General features: G+C 36.1%; 1 protein-coding gene and 1 long non-coding RNA gene across 2 annotated transcripts in view; both read right to left on the reverse strand.

Moving 5' to 3' along the window:
* Window positions 1-11,658, reverse strand: part of LOC143738891 (uncharacterized) — a 254,784-nt gene that overhangs the window by 68,797 nt on the left and 174,329 nt on the right. The gene's annotated exons all lie outside the window — the stretch shown is intronic.
* The window catches only part of prtgb (protogenin homolog b (Gallus gallus)), a 35,456-nt gene continuing 26,275 nt past the window's right edge, over window positions 2,478-11,658 (reverse strand). The window contains exons 14-19 of the mRNA XM_077230969.1: window positions 9,847-10,017; window positions 7,948-8,127; window positions 5,753-5,876; window positions 4,906-5,047; window positions 4,167-4,283; window positions 2,478-2,771 (exon numbers count right to left, since the gene is read on the reverse strand). Coding sequence (XP_077087084.1) covers window positions 2,589-2,771; window positions 4,167-4,283; window positions 4,906-5,047; window positions 5,753-5,876; window positions 7,948-8,127; window positions 9,847-10,017 — 917 coding nt within the window. The 3' untranslated portion in view covers window positions 2,478-2,588. The remainder of the gene's footprint in view (window positions 2,772-4,166; window positions 4,284-4,905; window positions 5,048-5,752; window positions 5,877-7,947; window positions 8,128-9,846; window positions 10,018-11,658) is intronic.

Below are 11,658 nucleotides of genomic sequence, written 5' to 3' on the forward strand. Positions count from 1 at the left end.
AATAAAGTGTTTGGTCATCACATAAAAAAAAAAAAAAAACATTTAAATTGGGTAATATTTAGACCTTTTAAGTTCTAATAAAAAGTTGTGTGAAGCACTTGAAAGTCCTTAAATTTTACTCTGAAAGGGTTGTACGAACCCTGAAATGGATCATGTAAAAACATTCGACTATTTCTGCCACAATACCATGGTTACAGTTGGTGTTACTACATTAAATCCATGGTGAATGTTGATGATTTGTGAATTGTAAAGCCTTCTATATCTTGTTAGCTCATGTTGTTTAGTTTCTCCTGGTTTCCACGTTTCTTATATGGTTTATAAGAGAATTCTGTGCTGAATTCTCACAGCGATGTTATTTATTATGTGACGAATTCAAACACTTTCTCACTGGATCTCATTGCTTTTTTCATTTCATTACGGTTTGATGTTGAGTTGGGGAACGTGGTTGTGGCGTCAGTGCGACCTGGGAAAAAGGAAAAAAGGTTGCAAAAAGTCTGGAGCCCTGCGGTAATTAAGACATGGCGTGAACACAGCATTATTTTCTATTGTAATCAAATGCCGTCAATACGGTTTCATTCGACTGAACCCAGAATATTCCATTACGAAGCAAGAGCTAATTTACACGAGCAACCAAAGTGAGTCAAAACCGAATCTTCCACGGCACAAACTGTGCGCAATATCACAGCTAACTCAACGAACATGCTAACAACCTTAAAATATCGGAACAACCTGATCTCGTTTGGCAAACGTTAAACGTTCATACGCTACACGACAGTGAACAGGAGGGACAACACAAGAATGATGAACTGAATTAAATAAACTGAGGTAAACGGTTCACTCGTCTGAGAACTCGACGACGTGTAAAGCAGCATTCATAACCTGAGACGCCACTTTCATATTACTTTCTGTATCTTCAAGTCGAAAATAAATATGTACGGTGAGGTTTTAAAAGATCACATCGCAAAACAATGCAATTATTTTTTAAATCAGATTATTTTCGGGTGAAAATAAGCAATGAAATAGAGACGTTTGAAAAACTCTTTTGCACAGATAGTCAGAATTTCTCATAATTAACTAGAAAATAATGAAAACTGAGTAATTTTCAGGTAACACTTTACAATTAGGTCTCATTTGTTAACATCAGTTAATGCATTAACTAACAATGAGCATTATATTCTTGCAGCTTATTAACTTTTGATCTTAAAAATGTATTAATAATGCTAAAGAATATGAACTAAGATTAATAAATACTGTAGACGTATTAGTTCATGTTTAGTTAGCTAATGTAACCGAATGAAAGTGTTATCGTCTCATTTGTTCACATTAGTTGCATTAGCTAACAATGGGCAATATATTTTTAAAAGCATTTATAAATCTGTTATTGTTTGTGTGTTAGTTCACTAATGTTACCAGATACATGTTGAAATTACAGTAAGATGCTGTAGAAGTATTGTTCATTGTCAGTTTATGTTAACTTATTGAACCTTGATGTAAAGTGTTCCAATTTTCATTGAACTTTTGGACTCTTTGGATTATATACGGCAAACACATTCAGTGTTAATATCAAAACAATAGTAGAAATCAAGGAACTGCACAAACCCGTACGAGGGCGAATGAGGTAGAGAGACAGCAGAACGAAACCCCGTCTCTGTTTGTATAAAGCACATCAGCGTTCTTCAACACATCATCATCTTGCAGATCGGACACGTTTAATCTTTGGGAATCACTCCGGACGGGTCCGGCTGGGAAGGGAAAGTTATTAGAAAGGGCTGTGCAAGTTTGTCAAAGCCAACAGAGCATCTGCGACTTAGTAAAGCTATATATTTAAAGGGTTTTTGGCACAAGCATCCGGATCGCACTCTCTCCGGATCCGTCTTAAGAATCTGAAGAAATGGTGCGACTGGTTTTCATAGAGACACGATCCGACAACGACACAACCGTCTCCATTGAGTTTGCATTGTGTGAAGATGCCTCCTTGTCATTTATGACTCGAAACAAAAAACAAAACCATGACTAAAAGCTGCTATGTGACAAAGTGTACAGCAAACAAGCTAAAAAAAACAGAAATATGTGTTTATAAGCTGTCGACTCTAAAAAAACAGCGCAAAAGTGGAGCGAATGGGTAAATTGTGGGATCCTGACACTCAGTACGCACTAAAAATACACTACGTGTGCAGAAAACATTTTATCACTGGTAAGTCAAATATCCAAATATCAGTTTTATATATTATATTTCTGTAAGGTACGCTATCCTGTCGCTGATGACGTTCCCCTCAGTGGCGTAAGTTAGTTCTCAGTAATACGACATGTTGCGCTCTGTTTCTGTATCCACTTTTGTGTCCTTAAACGCTCGTTTTTTAGGGTCGACAGCTTATAAAAACATATTTCTGGGTTTTTTAGCTCGTTTGCTGTACACCTTGTCACACAGCAGCTTTTAGACACTGTTTTGTTTTTTGTTATGAGCCATAAATGATACGAAGGCAGCTTCTCGTAATGCAAACTCGATGGATACGGTTGGATTGCCCGGTGTGGGCGTGGCCGAAATGCGCTCTGTCTCTATAGGCCCTGGAATGTCAGGCCACGCCCACTCACATCACATGAGTGACAGGTACGTCTCGTTTATCTTCCGTCTCGTCGTGAGAGAAGTTTCCGGAGTCTCCGGCGCTGGTCTGCGAACTCTCCGACTCCCCTAGTGGCCGAAAGAGGAACTGCTCGTCCTCGTAGCGCAGAGCCGTCGTCCCCACCGCATAAACACCAGCAGGATCAGCAATCTGTGCAATACACACATATCAAACATCAGAAACAGCTAACTTAAAAAAAAAAAGGTGACTATGAAATTTAACATCAAACATAAGCCAAACAGATATAGGGGAAATCATATAACAGATCTTACATTAAATTCTTCTTACAGTAAAACATTAGATTCTACAATTTATATTTTTCAATATTAGAGATGTTTTTATACACTTCTTATTGCTAGTGATTGGATTCAATGAGTCATAGAATATTTTAAGATCTTTAAAGAAAAAAATAAAGGACGGTGTTATAGACATTACTCTAGCTTTATGTAATAAACAAGTCTAACTGGTACCATAAGCTTTCATTCGTTAACATTAGTTAACTGCATTAGCAAATAATGACAATGCTTCTCAGAGTATTGCGTTAATTTCAACATTCACTTATACATTTTTAAAATCAAAAGCTGTTCATTTTAGTTAATGCACTGTGAACTAACATTAAACAAAGGTTAATAAATGCTGTAGAAATGTAAATGCTGTAGAAATGTATTGCCCATTGTTAAGTTATTAGTTCATGCAAAAAATAATGTTAACAAATGAGAACTTATTGTAACGTGTTACTGGCTAATTTGACTGTATTTAATTAAGACACAATTACGGTCATTTTAATTAATCTTTTTGATTCCGAAATGCATCACAATTAGGGTTATTATTGTTAACTAAAAAGCTGAAAATAAATGAAAAAAGAAAAAATTTACAAATGAAATTTAAATTGCAACTAATGGAAATACGTTTAAGTAAATGTAAGGAAATAAATAAAAACTAAACCTGAACTTAAACTAAAACTGAAATGTAAATAGGTTAAAGCTAAAAAAAAATATTAAAAAAAACTAATAAAAATGACAGAAGCAGATAAAATATTTTAATAAAAATTAAACAAAATTAAAATGAATTGAAAGTATACAAATAAAAACTAATTCGAAATACGAATTGAAACTATAAATAATAGGTTTAATTCAGAAATTTATCACAATTAGGGTTATTATTGTTAACAAAATTTATTTAAAAAAATCTTATTTGAAATTTACATTTACATTTTTTCATTTAGGAGACGCTTTTATCCAAAGTGACTTACAAATAAGAACAAGATATTAGATCAAATAAAAAAAACTAAATAAAAGTTAGAAATAAACTGAAAGACTAAACAAAAAACTAAACCTGAACTAAAACTAAAACAAAACAACTAATAAAATTGACAGAAGCGCATACATTTAATAAAAGTTATACTAAAATTAAAATGAACTGAGAAAATAAAGGCTAATTAAAAATATTGATAAAAACTATAAAACAACACTGGGAAAACGATGTTTCATGTTGACTGTAATGTAAATTTAAGTTTGATACACATAATAAAAACATTTATCTCACTTTGCTTTTATTTCCATTAGACTTCTGAGTGTTATTGAAAACGCTCCTTTTGTTCAGTTTGTTGTGAGCGTCACTCGTAACGCGTCCCGCTTGGCTTATCATAAGATTTGCTGCACCCTGAAAACAAACAAAACATGTATTTAAATCTCATTAAAACTGCAAAAACGGTGCGAGAGTCAGTATTAATATATATATATATATATATATATATATATATATATATATATTAGGGGATTTTAGGTACTTAATTATATATATGCAGTAGTTATTCATTCACTTTTTGAGCATAGACCTGAAAATGAAATTACTATTTAAATTTTTTTATACAAAATATATATTTTCCAAAACCCGTTTTACTCTAAATCTGCGTTAAAATCAAAGCCATAAATGTAAACAAGTCGTGCTCCAAATTTGAGGTTGATATCTCAGTAAATGATGTTTCAGTGTGTGTGTGTGTGTGTGTGTGTGTGTGTGTGTGTGTGTTCGGCTGCAGTACCGAACGCTTCCACTAGAGGAAACTCGTCTCACATTCATTTTTGACGGCAAGGAGCACAAGTGTGACTATTTTTGTCTATTCAATCATGTCCATGATTATTTTTTTTGTTCACATTGCAAGTGTTAAAACCTTTAACAAGTTTTTTATCATTCAGATGAAGTGAACAATTATAAAAAAAACAAAAGTCACAAATTAAAACCTAATCTATGTACACATAGGTAAATAAAGTAAACGGATTCATACTTTGGCGTCAATGAAGTGTGTCCTCATCATCGGTATCAGGACCTCTGCGGTCTCCGGCGGCTGCTGATTGGCTGATGACGCATCGCTGTGCATGACCTCATTCCTCACTCGTCCAATCATCTTCGAGGAAGATGCTTTCCTGCTGAGAGAAAACAACACTGACTGTCACATATCGGCCACCATATCGATATATGTTTATTTTTAATGTTATCGTCCCATAAGAAGATTTGGCCGATATATTAAAGCTGATAAATAAGTGACTGTTAAAAATGTATTTGTCATTGAATCATTCTCTCGAGATTCATTCAAAAATGCAGATCCAGTAGAAAAGTAATTATTTCATCCAGTAATAAAAACAAGTATTTATGATAAGGATGCACGATATATCGGCCAGCTTATGGTTATCGGCCCGATAAGAAAATTTGGCTGATATATTAAAGCTGATGAATAATGTATTTTTCCTTCAGCTGAGAGACTTCAGATGCGCACTGTTCAACATGATGGTTTTGAATTGCTTGAAATTGAAAAGGGGAAATACAGTTCAGTGCAACATGTGCAGCGCAAGTCTGTGATATCGGCTACATAAAATTTAACGAAAACATCATAATTGTGTGTTTGAAACATGGCCTTTAATGATGAGACTTTTGTTTTTGTAATCAAGCTCTCAAAAACTATATAAAAATTTGGATTTAGATTTATCGGCCAATATATCGGTTATTGGCTTTCAAATATAAAGAATTATCGGTTATCGGTATCGGCCAAAATGATCATATCATTATCATCTCTCATGTTCAACACAAACAGAGCGGTCTAGTTTAGTAGCAGTAGGACAGCGCTGGAGACTCACTGTGTTTCGGTCTTGGTGAGGAGGATGAAGATGCAGAGGATGATGCAGGACAGAGCGATGCACACGCCAGCGATGATCCCCGTCATGGACTTCTCATCCATGTGGTACAGCCCGTCGATAAACGCTGCAGAAAGGATTAAAAAACACATTTTTGTTAAAGTGCAGGTGATTTATATCTGACCGACTTGCATGGCTTATACTTAGACTGTCACGTGTGACCCTGGATCACGAAACCAGTCACGAGTCGCACGGGTGTATTTGTGGCCAACAATACATTGTATGGGTCAAAATTATTGATTTTTCTTTTATACCTAATAGGGATGGGAATCGAGAATACCGGTTCTTCAGAACCGGTGCCCAGTGAACCGATTCCTTGGACCCGTTAGCATGCTTGCTTAACGATTCCTCTTATCGGTTCCGCTCGTTGCAAATGCGTCATGACGTCACACACGCGCTACGTTGTTTTGGTTATATTTCACGCGAAAAGACGACAATACGGTCACTTGCAACACTTGTAAAATTTCAATTTCGTCAAAGGGAACTACCTCCAATATGCAGAAACATTTGGCCACACAGCATGCAATTAACAGTGCGTGTCTGCGCTCATGTCACGCACAAATAGAATATGCAGGAGGTAATACCACTAACTTGAAATACCACGTTAGCCGTGTTCACTCGAGCTGTTATAACGCCTGCAGAGTCTGACTGCTTTAGAGTAAGCATGAGCTCCAATATCACCCGGATCCGCAGCCAAAAACAAATCATCCACCCGCCCTAATGTTATCTGATTTAGGTATCCGCACCCGATGGTCAAATTACAAGTATTCTGTGTCACGCGTGATTATAAATGGATGATCGTCTTTAACAACGGACTCGTTGACGGATGCGCGCGTCTCAGGCTAACATTATACAATGATGAATGAGCACTGCTTTTAAATGAACATTTCTTTAAAACAAAATTGATTTGACAGAATTTCATTTTCTTAATGGCATAAACAGACTTTAGTCCCATGAAACTTTAACTGGAATTTCACTGTTTCTGTCACTGCGACTTCCCGAACAGGCGAACACACACACACACACACACACACACACGCACGCGTGCGCACGCACACATCACTTTTGAAGTAAAATTGAAAATTGGATGCAGTGCATCGTAATGCATCGAGATATCGAATTGAACTGAATCGATGACATGATAATCGTAATCGAACCGAACCATGAGACCAGTGTTGGTTCAAACCACTAATACTCTGTGCTGTGTCTTCTGATCAGATATTAAAGCGAGTTAACACAAACAAACACATTTGTACTTATTCCCTCACCCAATGAGAATCGATAAGAGAATCGATAAGGAATCGAATCGATAAGCAATATCGATAATGGAATCGGGATCGTTAAATTCTTATCAATTCCCATCCCTAATGCCTAAAATCAGTAGGATATTAAGTAAAGATCATGTTCCATGAAGATATTTAGTAAATTTTCTACCGAAAATATTTTTTTACAATTATTTTTGTTTGAGAATGCAGAAAAATCATGAACATAAATGCACAACTTTTCTCAATGTTTCGATTTTTTTGCACCTTCAGAATCCAGATTTTCTAATAGTTGTATCTCGGACAAATATCGTCCTATCATAACAAACCATACATCAATGGAAAGCTTATTTATTCAGCTTTTAGATTGTGCATACATTTATGAATTTTTAAAAATAAATGACCCTTGCTGCTGTAATGGTCCATAGTCACACATACATACATACATACATAGATACTTTTTTGAGATATCAACCTAAAATTTGAAACAAAACTTGTTCAGATTTTTAATTTTGATTTTCTTGCAGTTTTAGAGTCCACAATGTTTTGGATTTTTTTTTAATATAAAATATGAATAATTAAATTTTTACATTGTACATTTTCATAAACTCAAACTTCTATAACTTTTTTTCCGTCTCACTTTTTTAATTTATTTCACTTCTGCAAAAATCTGCAAAATGTCTTCTTTAAAACAAAACTTGCATCTTTATTCCAATGCATTCTTGAATTATAACCATTTAAGTCCGGAATGTGTATTTTCATGACTATTCAAAAAAGGGGGGGGTGACACTTAAAAGGTTGAGTTTATCAATGTTTTTTGTATCTGTCTCTATCTAAATAACCTTAAATAATAGAGGAATAGAGGGGTTTGTGTACCGGTCTTCTCGGCGTGGTTGTCAGTGTGGCGTGGGTTTTTCCCCTGGGTAACTCTGGCCCGGACCCGCAGCTCTACGGTGCCGGAGAACGGCCCGTCTCCCGCAGGATTCGAGGCCGAGATCTTCACCAGGTAAACGCTTCCCGACTCCAGCTTCTCCAGGAGAGCCATCGTGTTCACAGCTGGAGAGAGGCCAATCAAATCAATAATCAGAACAAGCTTTTTTACATTTATTTCTGATTTTTATTTCCTCTTTTGGCTTAATCTTTTTAGTTTTTCTTTTTCATTATAGGATATATGTTAAGATATCAAATGTAATGTTGACTACAATGTAACGGTGGTGTTCAAAATTCAATAAAATACTAATTATAAAAAAAAAAATCATACAAAGCTGATAATTAAGTGATATATTGTATTAAGATAACAAAGCATTTTATAATATATAATTAAATATAAAACAATAAATAAAAAGGTGTTATATATTACATCTCATGAGCTATGAAAGAGCAATAACATTTTCTATAGCACGCAGTGAAAATAAATAATGAAAACTAATCAGCGGCAGAAGCATTAATATCTGTCTGTAATAAACCCTTCAGATGTATTTTATTATCTTTACGGCACGACAGCACCAGAATCAGATATCACCATATCTCAGTTGATTAATCACAGTACATTCATGCTCTTTTAATGCAAGTTTTCTGAAATGTTATGTTTGAATATGAAAACGATGCATTATCTAATTAAATACATACAATTTTTTACGCACATCATCTTTAAAGGTAATGGACAGTAATTGAAATCTACAGACACTTGTCTGAGGTGGAAGAAAAAATAGATAAGGGTCGCGGACAGGGCACACAAACATGCCAAATATTAAAAATAAAAGGATTACAATGTAAATAGTGAATCCTCCATGACGTCAGCGCAACTGGCTTTTAAAGGGAATGGGAGATGAGAACACACCCATTACTCATTAAGAGAATAGAGACGATCCTTTTTAAAAAAAGAATTCATGAATTCAAAACATGAATTCATGTAACAATCAGTTACAGTACAAACAGCCGAAAGAAAGGGAAAATGCTCATAATTTGTGGTTTGCTGACGGCGTTATGGAGAGACCTATGACAAGGGAAAGGGTTTTTAGGATATTTCCTCTTAAATATTTATTTTTTGGCATCTTGTACCATGTTTTTGTATCTTTTCCGTACGTCTTTAACGCTCCGCTCAACGCTCGGATTAACGCCGTTAACTGTCGTATCTTTTTCCAAATGAAACATTTCTTCTTGTTACTACTTTCTCCGCTAAATTTCCCAAGTAAAATGTCCTTGTAACTGTTATCCTCCTCCAACACACACGTTTTCCTGCACTGAGCGGTTGAATGCGCTACTCGATCCGCCATGTTTTTTTGTTTTGAACAGTGAAAAGTGTCTTATTTTACCCAGAATGCATTGCAGTGTAGTCCTACTTAAGATAGTCAGAGTCTTGAGTGCTTTGTGCAACGGTCTGATTTAGATGTCGATCTGAAGTCTGACTATCTACTATATCTAAGCCATAGTCAAAGTCTATCTTTGTGAAACCGGTCTTGGACCTGGGTTAGCCTGGGTTAAGGTGTCTCATTTTTTTGGTCTAAATTAAGTCAGTCTTTATTTTTGTGTAACTTGCATTAGACTAGTCTATGAGCAGATTTTAGACTTGTCTAACACTATAGACCGGTTTAAAATAGCTTTGTGAAACCGGCCCCTGTATTCTGGTCTGTGTTTCAGTTTTAGTTTCGAGTTTTCATGCCTTTGCTTTATGTTTTGGAATTAAAGTTGCACTCGGGTTCGTTTCACCGTACCTGTAGTGGATGATTCGTTACAGATAAACACTTGTAGTAGATCTAGTTGTGTTGTGCTCACCTTCCCGCTGGAGAACCCGCCACTCCCCGGCGCTCCCGGCGCTGTGCGATGCGTAGAGGACGGTGTAGTGCGTCACACACACATCCGGCTGATCCGGCGGATCCCACGACACCAGCGCCGTGCCGTCCTCGATCAGAGCCACTCTCACGGCCTGAGGAGCCGCCCGCGGGGCTGGCGGAGAGAAGAAGCGCTTCAGTCTTACAGTAGCCGCGTGCGTTTACATTACAGATTCAAGCAAAATTTTTGCGTTTTTTTTCTAAATGTTGACAAAAAACTATTGCGAAATGTCGCCGTTTCCGTAAACCGATGTTATGCGACTAAAACTTAATTTTTTCCTCTTGTGATAATCATTCCAAAAATCATGTTGACGGATGTTGGTCGGTTTATGTATATCTCAGCCGCCGCACATTATTATTAATCTAGGGAGATATGTGTGTGTGTGTGTGTGTGTGTGTGTGTGTGTGTGTGTGTGTGTGTGTGTGTGTGTGTGTGTGTGTGTGTGTGTGTGTGAGTGTGTGTGTGTGTGTGTGTGTGTGTGTGTGTGTGTGTGTGTGTGTGATCCAGCATTAATGGCAAGGAAAGACTCTTATACTGTGAGCGGCTCGTATGAGGAGTTTCTGGGAGTTTCTCCTCATTTCTGCTTCGAGATCTTGATCGTGGCGTTTCTCTGAGGTTTACAATCCAGTATTCCTGTAATTCTTTTGTCTTTTATGAGTTTAATAAAGAACTGTCTCGTATTCTGTCCAAACACACCGCGTCTTCTACGTCAGGCGACTGTAAATGCGTAAAAACTGTTTCCATTGCAGTTTTCAGGGATGCAAACACATGTATGGTCAAAAAAGAGAGAGGTTATCGAAGCCCTCGCCCCGCGGCATATATGCATAATTCTGATTAATTTAATCCTTTGTAAGTTATCATTTTGCAGGGTAAGATTACAGTTAACACCTTTAAATATTACATTAAAATTAAAATTACATTTAAATATTATGTGTTTTTATTAAACTTAATGAGTTTATAAATCAGCAGCAAAAAGGAATTCTTGAAAAAATGTGCACAGTAATTTTATAAAAACTAAACATGTTAATAAAAACAAATTACTATTAGTACTCATAAAATTCAATCATGCAATCATACATTTCACAATTTTATATTATATATGAATGTCAAGAATTCAGAAGTGTTTATATGTATATACGATCCGATATTGGATTATCCAATTATAAATTATACTTATTTTAAATGTATTGTGCAGGATAGGTATAAAAAAATATATAGGCTTTTAATTATCTTTCAGTGCGCAAACCCATGAACGCTTCATAACAGAGCGCACACAGCGCGTATGCGCATCGCGGGCGCAGATGATGTGCTCAAAGCAACACGGAGTCACAGTGTGTAGCGCCGCACAAGTGCGCATTTAAAAGTTCACAAAGCGAAGAAATGTCGAGCGTACAAATCCTTGTGTACATCTGTCCAACAGTTTATTGATCATTTGTTTCTTCACAGTTTTAAATTCCAGTTATTGTGCGTTTGATGCCGACTCATAGTCCTTGTGCTAACAGGCAATGTAGCGAGTCGTTTAAAAACAGCAACAAACATAATATACAAATACACAAAATAAAGTAATTTTATGCAAATCCACAGCCTTTTATCTACAGATCAAGCACTATAATGTGAATATATCATATTGGAGGGAGTTTTACCGTGCATCGTGCTGTAACCGGACGAGACGCGCGCGCTGTTATACTGAATGGAGAATGATTGACAGCCGCAGAGGAGGGAAAACGAGTTTCCGTAAACTTTAATTTAATGATG

This window comes from Siphateles boraxobius, unplaced genomic scaffold (genome assembly GCF_051911475.1).
Source record: "Siphateles boraxobius isolate OS27281-9 unplaced genomic scaffold, OSU_SipBor_1 158, whole genome shotgun sequence".
In the NCBI taxonomy this organism is placed as follows: domain Eukaryota; kingdom Metazoa; phylum Chordata; class Actinopteri; order Cypriniformes; family Leuciscidae; genus Siphateles; species Siphateles boraxobius.